The sequence below is a fragment of the Castanea sativa genome, chromosome 9, assembly GCF_040712315.1.
Source record: "Castanea sativa cultivar Marrone di Chiusa Pesio chromosome 9, ASM4071231v1".
NCBI classification, from domain to species: Eukaryota; Viridiplantae; Streptophyta; class Magnoliopsida; order Fagales; family Fagaceae; genus Castanea; species Castanea sativa.
This window is the reverse complement of record NC_134021.1, coordinates 22,764,672-22,779,630: the sequence shown is the minus strand read 5'-3', so window position 1 is coordinate 22,779,630 and position 14,959 is coordinate 22,764,672. Positions and strand designations below refer to the sequence as shown.

The 14,959-nt window shown below is 38.2% G+C and overlaps 2 protein-coding genes across 2 annotated transcripts; both read left to right on the top strand.

The window, feature by feature from the left end:
• The first annotated feature begins 9,939 nt into the window (after nucleotides 1-9,939).
• On the top strand, nucleotides 9,940-11,540 carry LOC142609727 (uncharacterized). The gene has a single exon (XM_075781433.1). It carries the CDS (start codon nucleotides 10,661-10,663, stop codon nucleotides 11,204-11,206), a length of 546 nt encoding a protein of 181 aa, XP_075637548.1. The 5' UTR covers nucleotides 9,940-10,660; the 3' UTR covers nucleotides 11,207-11,540.
• Nucleotides 11,541-13,775: 2,235 nt separating this feature from the next.
• Nucleotides 13,776-14,357, top strand: LOC142608923 (uncharacterized). The gene has a single exon (XM_075780579.1). It carries the CDS (start codon nucleotides 13,776-13,778, stop codon nucleotides 14,355-14,357), a length of 582 nt encoding a protein of 193 aa, XP_075636694.1.
• Nucleotides 14,358-14,959: the final 602 nt, after the last annotated feature.

Here is a 14,959-nt window from a genome sequence, read left to right as displayed (position 1 = left end):
TCAATATGGCTACATCCTTCATCGTGAGCTTTGTAGGAGGTCTTCGCATGTCCATTGTAGATTGAAGGCATTCCGTGAATGGTGATTGTCCGTTCTTGCGGCGTGACAATGGTACATAACGGAGGAATGGAGGGTTATTGGAAGGCGTAGAACTTTCATCCGCTTTCTCTGAATTGCTAGTAGATTCACTAGACTGGTTATTCTCATATCCTAGATCTTCCTTTGGGGAAGGAATATCCTTTCTAGTGATGACTTTAACATGCTTCTTTTCACCCTGCTTACTTTTCATGGCCGAGACTTCAACTGGGAGAACTTCATTAGGGATATCATCTTCTACATAAAACTTTGCGTCAGCAAAGTGAGCTTCAGTTTCAGAAAAAGGCTTCAAGTCGGCATCGACTTTCTTTATTCCACCTTGAAGATACTTGAAACATTGGTGCAAAGTTGACGGCACTATTCCGTTCCCATGGATCCATGGACGTCCTAACAACATGTTGTAGGTTGTCTTGGCATCAATGACATGGAACAAAACGTTGCTTGTCAATTCTCCAATAATTAACTCCAAGTGTATCATGCCGATGGCGCGTTGTCTTCCTTGGTTAAAACCTTGTATGACCAAGCGACTGTGTGATAATTCCTCCATAGCAAGACCAAGTCGTCTCATTGTCATTTTTGGTAGTATATTAATAGCTGAACCTCCATCAATGAGAATACGATCAATCTTTTGTTCACGAGCATAACCAGAGACATAAAGTGGACGATTATGAGGCTTAGGGCCTAACAATAGATCCTCGTCAGTGAAAGTCAAGTCTGGAGAGCACGCGCAACATTCCTGTGTTTGTTGAAGTGTATTGGTACAAGGAGTGTAAATCTCTGGCTCTTCAAGAGCTTGGATGATCCCTTCTTTCGGTGAGGTGGAGGATTGCGAGGGTTCAACTTTAATCAACTTGAGATTTGAGTTGTTCTAAAGACAACAAAGTCTCATTTGAACTACCATGGTCAACACCTTTTTGTTTTTCATCAACTTCACAACAAGAGACCGTGTGAACAGCCTCCGCTGACTTGTTTTGAAAGAATTTTATGGGGAAAAATTCTTCCAATGTGACAAGACTTCAAAATTTTTGGGTTTGTGCCGAATCATCACACATTTCCGTTCTTAGTCTTTCTTTCCTTTTATCATTCTTTCTTCTTGACTGCGGCTGAATTTGGTTTTGTACTCTTCTGGACTCTTGGGTGATTAAATGAAGAGGGAATACTCGTCTCTTCTTCCATCTCTTACAAGTAACCAACGTCCAACCCTCTTCCTCATCCATTGTTGACTTTTTATCATCATTTGAGTTATAATCAGATGCTTTTTGTGAGAGCTGAACTTGAACAGGTTCCAAAGAACCAAATCGGATGAACGTGGTATTCGCCCTCTGCTTAGTAGTTGGAGACTTGCAACTAGGCGACCTGTAAGCAAATGTTACAAGGTTTGACTGAGCAACATCATTAACATCTAAGTCGATTTTCCTTTCCTTGGCTAGCTTCATGATGAGTTCTTTAAGAACAAAGCATTTTTGGATCAGATAACTTATGATGCGATGATACTTACAATAGTTCGGGTCATCAACATTTCCTACTTCTTCCGGTCGTTTGCATTCTGGCAATTCAATTAATTTCAAGTTGAGCAGTTGTTCTAGCATTTCGAGTATATCAGCGTCAAGGAAAGGATATACCTTTTGTTCCCATTCCTTGAGTGATGAGCGACGCGTCTCACATCGTTGGCCTCCCTTAGGCCTCTTCTCGTTAGCCTTTACATTTGCCGTTGAGATTTTGACTGGGGCAGGGTTGACATTCATGGAGTGTTTGACATTACTTTTCGTATTCCTGTCATTTTTCCTTATTTCTCGCCTTTCTTTCTTTTCTTCAAGTACGGGAGGTTTCATATTTTCATGGCAAGAGATACTCAATTCCATGTCATGCGCACGAGTTGCCAATTCTTCGAATGTTCGGGGCTTTACCCCTTATAGGATGTACAGAAGTCCCCAATGCATGCCTTGGATGCATATTTCTACAGCAAATATTTCAGACAGTCTATCCTTACAATCTAAACTCAAAGAACGCCACCGATTGATGTAGTTAACAACGGGTTCGTCTTTCCACTGCTTAGTATTGGTAAGCTCCATCATGCTTACCGTGCGGCACGTACTGTAAAACCGGTTAAGGAACTCCATTTCCAACTGATCCCAACTATCAATTGACTCAGGTTCCAAGTCTGTATACCAATCAAAGGCATTCCCTTTCAGTGAACGAACAAACTGCTTTACAAAGAGGCCTCCTTGAGTCCCTACATTCTCACAGGTTTCTACAAAGTGAGCAACGTGTTGCTTAGGGTTTCACTTGCCATCGAATTGCAAGAACTTGGGGGGTTGATACCTATTTGGCATTCTCATATTGTCAATGCGCTTCGTATAAGGTTTTGAATATATGAGAGAATGTGTAGAAGAACCTCCATATTGTGCTCGTATGGTGTTCGTTATCATGTCCTGCAGTTGTTGGACAGATATCGAGGCCATTGAGGTGGAATGTCCTTGTTGAGAAGTGCCTTCACCTCCTTTTCCCTTATCACCCCTAGTGTTTTCTCCCTTCAAGGTAAAGCCAGGAGGGTGCTCAAGGTCAAGATTTGATTCACCTGAATCTTGGACTTCCAGTTTGTTCATCAGGGTTGCAATTTGGACATCCTTATCTTCAAGTGCTTTTGTGAGAAGGGTGACCCTTTGTTCCATTTCAGCCATCTTTTCTTCCATAGTAGAGGTGTTGGTCATCATTACTGGCATGACCTCTAGATATGATGGAGAAAACGATGAGACAGGATGAGTCAAAGGCATTTTGTTCCTTAGGCTTCTCATCACGGGTGAAGAGTTGATAGAAAAATTCTTTGTTGGTGATGATTCATCATTGATCTCAAAATCCTTTGAGACAGATGAATCCTTAGCGGTAGCTTTCCTTTTTGCAAGAAAGTCTAGAGAGATGATATTATGAAGCTTGCTTTCTTTGGTTGATTGGGGTTGCGGTTGATCAAGAGCTTTGGATTGACTACAAGTGATTGGGCCGACATAATCATCCGCAACAGAAGCATCCATCATCGATTTTTAAGCATTCTTGTTAGAAGCCATCAAAGCTAGCAGTAAATCGAATTTCTTTTCTTTTGAAGGAGAAAGAGATGAGAGGCAGAGATGTCCCACTGGGCGTGCCAGAATTTGTAGACGACTAAATTCTTAGTTCGAAATAAATCAAACAAGTAAAAATAGTTTCACAAATGCGAATTTGTATTGATGAATATGTGGTACAATTCTCTGTAATTACAAAAGAGTGATCCTCTGATTCGATCTCCTTGAAAGATTTATTGATTGGAATTGTGGTAATGTGATTTTGATTTGAACACAAGATATCCTTCAATTTGGCTGAGGAATGGATCGAAGATCTTTGAAATGGAATTACAATGAATCCCTAGCTATGAGCTTGTTAGAAATTCTTTGTTCTTCGTGTTCTTCGTGTGTTTTTCGTGTTTGAAGGTTTGTGGTGAAAATTCTTCGGTGCTTTAGAGGCTTGATTCCGTAGAGCTTCGTTGATTTGAGCTTGATTCTAGTGACCTTTGAGACCTGGACGAGTAGTTTGGATGATTTGGCTTCGAATGTTGTCTGTATTCGAGGTTGAAGTTCTTGAATTTCATGGAGGCTTTGGGGTTTGATTCCGGCAGAGCTTCTGGATTTCTGAACTCAAGATATCTTCTTCCTTCTCTCTGTCCTCTCAAATGTCTTAGGAAGACTTCTATTTATAGGAGTTTAGGGGTGGGTGAGCGACACGTGGCGGAGTCTGATTGGTGACATTTATCACAACCTGATTGGTCCGCTTATGTCATCGCTTACACATGCTGGATTGCTTGTGTCATTGCTTACACGTGCAGGGCTGCTTGTGTCATTGCTTACACGTGCTGGATCGCTTGTGTCATCACCTACCAAATCTTTCAAACCAGTCAACGGATTGACGAAGCAAGGGGACCAGAATAGCCAACGCCATGCCCAAACTATTACCCTCACACACAAAACCCACAACCAAAGGAGAGAAATTGCGAGAGATTCTCAGAGAAGCCCCTAAATGCGCAAAAAGGAATGAAACAGAAGGACAAAGTGTCCTAACCTTAGAGCTACTAAGCATGGAGCTCAAAAAGCAGAAGGAAAGGGGCAAAATCCTAAGAAGACCCAAAAAAAAAGAAAAAGAAAGGGGAAATCAAGAAAAGAAAGGGGAAATCAGAATCCTTTGCAAAAATGCTATGACAAGAAAAATAGAAGGAAAAGGAAGAAGACGTACCTCAGAAACACAACCCCAAAAAAGAACAAAATGCAAGCAATTGCAAGGGAAGTAGCTTGGAGAAGAAGATGGCAGAACGGAAATGGCGTCAGAGAGATGAAAAGTGAAGTAGAAAGAGAAAGGAAGGGAGTTTTTTTTTTTTTTTTTTTTTTTTAAAAACACAAAAAAAACTGAAAACTAGCAGGAAACCCAAAGAGTCACACAAGTGGAGCATTAACTCCGCCAACCATAACGCACCACATGGCCACGATGTGTATAGCGCAGTCACAACACATTAATGCGTCGCCACTTCACATCAAATGCGGAACGAAACCCCAAGAGTCATGTTTGGGCAAAAGAACTTTCACATCCTGGTGGTTGTCAGGAAATGCAATGACGACAACAGAGCCTAGGGGGGTAGCTGATGGGACCAACGAACCCTCTTGTCTAGACGACCTCACCAAACGCCTTCATCCATCTTGCCACATCATGGATGAAAGGAGGCAAGTCATTAATAAGGAGTTTTAGTGCCCCAGACAATTACCAATTAGTTGTTAGATCATTGGGAGATCATAAAAGCCCACATTGATAAGCCTAGAGGTGTTATGAAAGCCACAATTAAGGCCCAACGGCTAGAAACTACGAAACTATATATATGAGCCCATCAAAACCAAACCAAGTACAGATACACAAACCCAAAATACACTAGCATACGTAACTTTGATATTTTAAGTTTTCTTACTTCCTCAAAAGCTTCTGTACACTGACTTAATCATCGGAGGCGTTGTGGCAGACACCACACCGATGACCATTTGAGGGAAGCTTTTGCACTACGTTTGCAGGTACAGTGACGAGGGCCCAACTCCATCTAGACAAACCTACACTATTGACGATTTTCGCATCATCAATACACACACGCACACACACACACACACTACTACTACTACTACTATTTAAGAAGTTTTCCCTGTTTGGGATATTATTTTTTTGGTTTAAAAATACCCTTACATCCCTATATTTAAGTAGAGAAAAAACTAAAGGACAATTCGGTAAAAATACAACTCTAACTCCTACTAAAATATTGCTTAAAAGATAAAGTTACTTTCCTGTTAATTTTCAAATTGCTTTATCTAGTTATAGATTATATTTTCAAAATAAAAATTATATATAAAAAATAAAGATATAGACTTTTTTTTTTTTTTTTGGTTATAAAATTGGACTATTAAACTAAAAAAAAAGGGTAAATTTCACTAACTACCCCTGAGATTTGGACAAATACCAAAGAGGTCCAGAAGTTTTCAAAACTAACCCCTTCAATCCTTTAAGCCCAAACGGACCTAACTCCGTTAACCTCTCCTCTCATCCCTTTCTCTATCTATCTCTCTTCTCTTTCTTAACTAATAAAAATAGAAACTCCCCTGTAACTTTCTCAGTAAACAAACAGGGAAAGAAAAATGCTTGAATGAATCCAACAATCAAAGCGGAAAACATACAACAAAAATCACAAATCCATCAAGAACTGTGACAAAAAAAATCAGCCTCTCAACTCAAAATCCTAATCCCAAAACCAAACCCAATAAATTAAACCTCTCTTAACCAAAAACCCAAAACATCTTCTCAAATTCACAAACACTGCTCACTCCATCACCAAAACCCCTTAACAATGGCTCTTAAGCTCAGCATCTTCATTAGCAAAGAGAAAATCTTTGCTCAAACCACAGCAAACCCATAAAACCTTTGCTCAAAACCAAAGCAAACCCGCCTTACCAATCCAAACCAAAATACACAAACCTCCGCCGCCGGCCTAAACCAAAATCACAAACCTCCACTGCTGACCCACAACCGATCCAAACCAAAATCCGCACCTCAGCCGCCGACCCAAACTAAAATCACAAACCTCCATCACTGACCCACAACCAATCCAAATCAAAACCCACACCTCCCCTGCTGACCCACAAATAACCCAAACCAAAATCCATAAACAACCTCCATCGCCGACCCACAAATAACCCAAACCAAAATCCAAAAACAAACTTCACCGCTTCCGCACCGAAACCCATGAGCCACTGCTAGCCCACAGCACGACGCCGCCGAAAGACCACGAGAACCAAATCGCTCCACACCGAAATCCATGAACGCTGCTTACCCACACCATAGCGTCGTCGCAGCCACGAGAGAGAAGAAAGGGACAAGAGAGTTAAAGCAGTCAGAAAGATTGAGAAGAAAGAAGGATGCAAGGATTCAAAGAAGGTGAGAAGAAAGAGGGATGAGAGAAGAAAGGTTTGAATGAGTGTGAAAGAGAGAGTAAAATTAAATAACGGCGTTAGGTCCGTTTGGCCTTAAAGACTGAAAGGGTTAGTTTTGAAAACTTCTGGACCTCTTTGGTATTTGCCCAAACCTCAGGGGTAGTTAGTGAAATTTACCCCAAAAAAAAAAGACTCATTTTCGCGCGTGATGAGACTTATATGCATGAAGAGGGCCTGTATCTAACTAATAAACTTGCAAATGCACAAATTGACAACACATCCCTGGAGATGGGCCTTTGATATTGATTGGATTGGCATCTGGTGCAATTCACCTAATCCCTTCACAAATTTTTTTCTTACTTTTTTTATTTTTTCACTTTTACTTTTTTACTTTTACTTATTTTTTATATTGAATGGCTGAGATTTAAAGTTGCTTTTTGTAAATTTAAATCTCAACCATCCTTACAAATTGCAATACCAATACCCTGATCTCAATCCTTGTTATTAAACTCATCACAAAGGCAAAATCATACGATCAGGGGTTGAAGTTAGTTTGGGACCCACACCCAAAAACATTCACATGTGGGGCTCGGGTAGTGGTCCCACCATGTTCAGTATCCCACGTAAACTTCCAGTTTGTTTCCAGTCAAAACCGTAAAAAAATCAAATAGCATTTATAGGACGCATACACACACACGTGGTACAACAGTTAAAAGAGGACGCTGATACTGTCACACACTCACTCACATCTCAGGGTCTCAGCTCTCGTACGCACGACTGCTCATTGTCTTTTTTTTTTTTACTCGCTATGTCGGCGCGTGAATGTTGCGTCCCATCTCAAAGTGTCAAAATTTACACGTCAGCTATGGCCCAACTTGTCCCTATCTAGAATAATAGAATTTTTCCCTTTCATTTTATGGTACACCTAACGCGCGTCAACTACGCGTTTAGATTTTTATTTTTTTATTTTTATAAACGTAAATTTTTGTAGTAAACTGTAAATAAATCAGGGCATGACTAGTCTCACACTACAGTACTGCTATTACTAACAGTGTGGTCAAAGTCATGTTCTACATTAGGCCAAGAACACATTGAAGAAGGGTGCAAATCATGCAAGGACCATTTTGTATCGATGTGGATGAATCACTAGTTTTCCATGAAAGCTAAGACTAACAGTATGTTTTTAAGAGAATTTTTTCTTTTATCTAAAATTTTCTTATTAAGTGACATTAAAATATATATATTTGGGATAGTTGTTTGTTTGTTGTAATACAAGTTTTGATGATTTTCCCTATATTTGGATTGAGAGAAAGTAAGGCAAAGGAAGGAGGGGTCCAATACTATTACTCATAAGTGGAAGTTTAGTTGGGAGTGGGAGGAAATGAGAGTGGCATTGGAACTGGTTCCACCGCTGGATTTGATGCTCGGCAGGGGGGTTTCCTAGGCAATGGAAGTGAGGTCCAATACCATTTTACCTAAGTGGATGTTTGGTGGCGGGAAGGAGAAAATGATAGTGGCGTTGGGACCAACCCCGCATGTAAGTTCTGTGCTCGGTAGGGGCACGTCACAGGCTGCTTTGAGCACTCCGAGCTCAAACCTCTTGGATGGCACATGCATTACCGTGTGTGATCAGCGCGGGGCTCTTATAAGAGTTAGTCTTCATGGGCCTTAGGGCGATTGGGCTTGACGGGGGGTGAGGCCTGTACAGTCTCAAATTGAGTGAAAAGAGAGAGAAAGGAGGATAAATTTTGGGATTACTTTATTCTATTTTTATTATAATTTACCAATATGTCATTCTATTTGGACAGGAGATTTGAATATAAACACGAGCCATGATTAGGAATAGGAGAGTCATAATCTCTCCTAAGTATTTTTGTTATTCCTTTTTGGTTAAGATAAAGATAAAAAAAAACATTTATTAATATATATGAGATGTAAATAACCAAAATGATTATCTACAAAAATTTTGAACTACTATTTTGAAAAATTCTTTATTTATTTATTTGTGTGTTTTGACGTGAGTTCCCACGTTTACCAAGAAGTTAGAAACTTTCTAATACAAAAAATTTGACAACATTTTTCACATTTGTTGAGTTGACAAGTTTTTACTCGATCTCATTTAAATTCACTATTAATATCATTTTTTATCTAATACTGATATTTTACCACATTAATAGGTGTCAAATTTTTTATTTCTCTAAATTTTTTCATACAGATTGGATTGAGATATTAGGTATTGCACTTGATGTAATAGCTTTTAATGGCTAAAATTTAGAATTAAAAAAAGTAACTTTTAATTTCAACTATTAAATTAAAATAATTAAAATGTAAGAGTTGTAGCAAATTTTTATGAAAGGGGAAATGGGTAATTACACTTGAAGCAATACGTATTACACGTGATCCTAATCCATACAACTTAACAGTAAGACAAACGTTTGGAAAATTGTAACGGTAATTATATAAGAATAAGAGTAGGTATTACAAGGAATAAAAGATGTTATAATGTAATACTTATTACTATCCATTTGTTTGGTGACAACATAATAATAGAATCCCGAAGACAATGGAATGAAAACATTTTTTTTTTAAATTAAGATATATTTTAGAAAATATTTTACTCATATAATTATATTTCCTAAAAAGTAATGTTTTAAAAATTTTGAAAGAGAGATTAATTATTATTTTTTTAATTTTTATAATTTTTATAATTTTTATGTACATATGGAAAGTTTGCTTATTTGGAAATATATTAATTTTAGAAATTAATTCATCTTCTAAGATATAGAGATGAATAGTTATTCCTCATTTTACCGAATGAGAAATGATATATTCACAACATTTTCACAACAAATCTCAAGTGATAAATTGTTACTGATTTTTATTGGTTGGGAAAAAAAGAAAATGGTAGTGTTAGGTTCAAATTTGAACTAATAACAACTAACTACCTATGATTTGTTGTGAAAATGTTATAAAAATGTTGTGGACGTTATAAAAATAGCTATTAATAGGGAATGACTATTCTATGTAATAAAAATATAACCAAATTATTAAATAGCTAAATCATAAAAATAACTATTATATAACGATGTCTGTTACAATCTATCAAACTTACTGTATACAATCGCAGGGCACATTTAACACGCAAAAAGTGTAATTAGCGAGTAATAATAATTTCAGAAAAATATTTGGTATGATTAGAATCATTAGATGTTTTGATACCAGTACTCGCCTGTACTGTACAAATTAGTGGCCGAAGCGCGCACTTGATAGTATTATTTATTTGTTTATTTTTCTGCTCAGTTTAGATTGTCATTTGACTCTCTTTCTCTTTTCAGATAGCTGCCCACACGTATCCTTGTCTTTAAGCGTTTCACAATTCACAAAATAAATATCATATTCATATTCCATTACTCTCTCTCTCTCTCTGCCAGTTTTAAATAGTTCCCAAATAAAGCAAGAATCCGTCAAAACCTCTCTTAACAAACCCAGAGAGCCAAAATAGCCAACAAACCCAAAGAGCCATTATATCCATTCCTCACCAGCGAGATCCTCAGTTTTTCAGTCTTCTCTAAGCCCCGACTCTCTCTCTCGTCTTCTTGCTTTATCGCCTCAAGGTTCTCAACGGTGGCCGGTTTTCCGTGTCACTCCAGCACGGCCTTCTAACCATTTTCAACCGCCACCACCACCACCTCCTCCTTTTTCTTCTATGGTCTGACATTTGATCATTGGGGGTGGGATCCTTAGCCAATTAATTAATTTGTCCAGGATTCCGACTCTCTGTTTCACAAAGTGTCAATCTTCATTTCTGAGAGAGATTCTCATCCTCTGTTATGAAAAAGAAACTGGGATTTTCATGAATTTTGTAGGGATCTTACATATCAAAGCCTTAAAAATTTTCTTGTTCAAATGCCAAGAAAAGAATCAGAGCCATAGCACAGGCAGAGATTCAAACTCATTTCCCTTCTTTAGAAATCTTAACCCCCCCATTACAAGAAATCACGTTCTTGAACCCAATTCTCTCCCTTTCTTTTTCAATATAAATTTTTAACAGAAATATTTAGGATTCAATATTGGTATATATCATGGCATCGAGCCAAATCAACTCACGCAACCATCGCCAACAACTGCTGCTAACACCTCAACCCTCGACCTCCTCCTCCATCTCATCATCATCATCATCATCATCATCATCATCAACAACGTCAACGTCATCATCCTCATCGAGGAGCTCCCGACTGGCCGAGGTGGTAGGCAGCACCGCCGCAGAATGTGCGGCTATATGCTGCTGCTGCCCTTGCAGCGTTGTCAATATAGTCTACATGGCTGTCTACAAGGTCCCATCTGGGTTGTGCCGTCGTGTGATGAGGAAAAAGAAGCGCCAGCAGTTGATCAAAAAAGGGCTTCCGCCACCACCGCAGCGCCGCCAGTGCACGTGCGGGTGCGACGAGACCGAGATACAGTTCCATCCGGCGGCGATGAACGGGTTGAATGATATGGACAAGAAGGAAGAGGAAGAGGAGGATGAGACAAAGAGCGAGGTGATGAAACTGGAGAAAGAGATGTGGGAGAGGTTTTGCAGTACTGGGTTTTGGAGAAGCCCTTCCCATATGGAGTCCATCCAACGGTAAAAATAAAAAATAAAAAAATTGATAATAATATATAAATATATAAGAAAATATAGTCCCCATGAGTTAATCGGGAAATCGGTTGGCTCGTCCCAGTTGTTGCTTGCACCAGGAAAACTTCAGCATTTGATTTCTTTTCTATTTTGTTGCTTTCTTTTTTTGTATTTTATATTTCCCATCTCTTTGTCAAGTTTCCTTTTTCATTTTTTCTTTTCTTTAGTGAGGTTTGTATGTATGTACTATGTACATGAGAGATCAATTGTGTAGGTGCTTTCTTGAATGGGTCAAGTGGGTGTGTAATTCTTTGCAAAAAAGCAAATGGATATGGAATTTTGTACATGGTTGTATCGGATGCATGTCTTTATGTTTTGACTTTGGACTGTTTTGTATATTGAAAAAGATTATGGTACCAAATTTCAAAGATTATGGGCGTTTAGGTTATTTAATGCAGATGAACTTTAAATGAACCTCGAGCGTTTGTTATTGCCACACACGAGTGATGTTATATATGGACTTTCCTGAGTTTGTTTTCTGGCTAGTGGGTAATATTGAAGGGAGTCTCAAGGGCTTGAAAATGGCTGGTGATTATATTTAATGAGATTTATTAGTATCATACATTAGATTCTAGACATAGATTTATAAAAACTTATAAAAGATGGTGGATATCTTATGGAATTTCGTGTCAAAAACACTTGAAGTTTAGGTTTAAAGGTGATCCCCTTGTCATCACCATTATTTTGGTCATATTGACAAAAATTAGAATAAAAAGATAAACCCAAAAAGTAATCTTAGGCTTTTTTTTATTTAAAAAAAATTGAAAAGAAATTGAAAAAAGGAACCCTATTTTAACATGACCAATTGACCATAATAATCATCAACCACCAATCAACAAATGCTTGAAAGGCCTAAACAGCAAAAGTGTAGTCGCTCTCTTGGTCTTGGGTGGGTTTAGGTTTGTAATAACCTATCCTCACCTAAAGCTAAAAAGTTCTTCAAAAAAGAAAAAAAACCTTCCAAGAAAGTTCTAGCCATCTGGAATCTAAAAGGGCATATATAAAAAAATGTAAATTCAAAGACAATCAAATAATTCTCCCTTGCAAACCTTTTTTTGGGGTTGAAAAAGCAATAAAGATGATGCTTTTTCAAATGGTGCTTTTTGATTAAATAAATTGTAATCTGCTTTTCAATAATTTACACCAAACAAATCCTAATAAAGAAATTAGTGGTTAAAAAATTATAGGTCAACTTGGATTTCTTGTCTATATTGTTTGTCTTTATTTCCGGGAGTCCGTTAAGCTACAACTGTATGATTAGATTCTTTGTAGTTGAAAACGAAAATCTTCCTTCTAGTACAGGTGTTTGTTGGGTAAGGCGCTTTTTTCGTGACAGATAACTTGTAAAAATCATGCAAATTAAAATTTTAAAACAGAGCAATCAGCCGCTTACGCTCACTCAAAGTTTCAAATAATCCGGTAAAGTTTTAATTTACAACTATTTTATGTTGACTTTAACTCCGTTCTAAATTTGATTGTAATTTCTTCTATTATATTCTCTTGTATTTATATGGGTTTTTAATTGTAAAGGATGAGTGTGAGAGAGTATGAAGACTCAAGGTTAAAAAGATGAACAAGTGAAGCACATGTAGTGCACATTTGTAGAGCACATGACTGGAAGGTGAAAAGTCATGCTAGCCTGAAGGATTTCGAGAGTGTCTCGCGGGAAAGGCCTACCCGCGAAATACTCGCAAAATATTCTGTTTGGCAAAATGTTAGGTTTTGTTTTTACCAAGTCTTTACTCATACTATATATACCCTCATTATCCACAAATTGTGTTGAGTGCTTTTCAGAGAGAAAATCTTAGAAAATACACTTGAGAGTTAGAGATTGTTATACTCACAATCATCTACGCATTTCCTTATGGTTTTCCTCAACTCCTACCTCTCCATCTCCATATCTTTGAGAGGTTGAAAGTCCAAACACATACCACACCTATTCTGAGTGTCAAGTGAGATTTTGGTGCTATTAGGAAGTATTAGAATGAGTCATTCATTGGCGGATGCAATCGGGTTGAATTGCGGGATTTGGAAAGCTAGAGAAGACAAGGTTCCAAGAAGCCAATTGGTAGCAGGAGCTTGGAGGGCTCAAGTACATTGAGTAGATTAAGCTTGGAGGGTCTTTTGTTATTCATGTACTCCAACTTTATTTTCTAGTGGATCGATTTCAACTTGAAGGGTCGCGGAGAGGTTTTTCGCCGAGTTCTTCGGTTTCCTCTTCGATAACACGTCTCGATGTTATCTTGTGTTTACATCTCTCTTCCCTACTCTTTAAACTTTTCTTTTATTGTTGATAATGGATGAATATGACTTAGGGTAGTGCTATAGGTTATTTGCGCTCATTTACTCTTATTCCGGACTTTGTCTGAGTTAGAGTAAAAGCAATCTAGCCGTAATTTTAATTTGGGGGTTTAAACAAACTCTTGTGTTTTTACACAAATCTGAACTTTCAATTGGTATCAGAGCGGGTACACTTATTGGATTTCATTATCCTAGTGTGACCCTAGACCCCAAGTGAGATGGATAGATCTCAATCTCTCAACGCTCCTCCATTCTTTGATGGGAGTAATTATGCTTTTTGGAAAGTGCGCATGCGTGCTTTTCTTTGTGCTATTGATGAGATGGTATGGGATTTCGTTGAGAATGGGTATGTAAGACCCACTACCTCCAAATCTAAATGGGATAAGGCTGCTCTTCCTTTGGCAAATGACAATAGCAAAGCTATTAATGCTATTTTCTGTGGTGTTTCTATTGATGAGTTTCACAAGATTTCATATGTGAAGACTGCCAAGGAGGCGTGGACCATTCTTGAGACAACCTATGAAGGTACCAAGAAGGTTAAGGAAACTAAGCTTCAAATGCTCACTACTCGGTTTGAAGAAGTAAAAATGAGTGATGATGAGTCATTTGACTCCTTTTATGGGAGACTCAATGAGATAGTAATTGCCAAGCTCAACCTTGGAAAGAAGACAGAAGATGCCAAGGTGGTTAAGAAGATCTTGAGATCCTTACCCGAAAGTTTCCGCGCTAAGGTCATGGTCATAGAGGAGAGTAAAGATTTGGATGAGATAAAGATTCAAGAACTTATTGGATCTCTCTAAACACATGAGCTAGGTCTCTCCTCTCACAAGTCCAGCAAATCACTTGCTCTCAAAACTATAAATGAGAGAATGGATGATCCCTCCGAAGAAGACGATGTAGAGAAGGAGGTGGCGTTTCTTGCAAAGAACTTCCGGAAATTTCTCAAGATGAAGAATAGTGGGAAGTAATTTGGCAAAGGAAAATTCTCATCCTCAAAAAGTGATAAGAAGGAGTTCAAGAAAAAAGATGGGAATGATTCTCCATCCACTCAAGAAATCATGTGCTATGAATGCAACGACCATGGACATCTCAAGAAAGAATGTCCAAACTATTTGAGAGGAAAAGGGAAAGTGTTTACTACCACCTTTAGTGATTTCGAAAGCTCAAATTCCCGATACAGAAGGAGAATGTGATAGTGAGGGAAACTATATATTCAGCTTTCATGGCAATTACAATGGTTGACTCTAGAGATGAGTTGAGCAACTTGGTTGATGAGCTTGGTGTACATTCCGAAGGTGAAGAAGTTTAAGATTCGGAAGAGAGTGTGTGCCTCAACGGAGGTGAGAAGAACCTTAAAGAAGTGTATGATGCATTTTTTGAAGATTGTGGCAGATATGCAAAG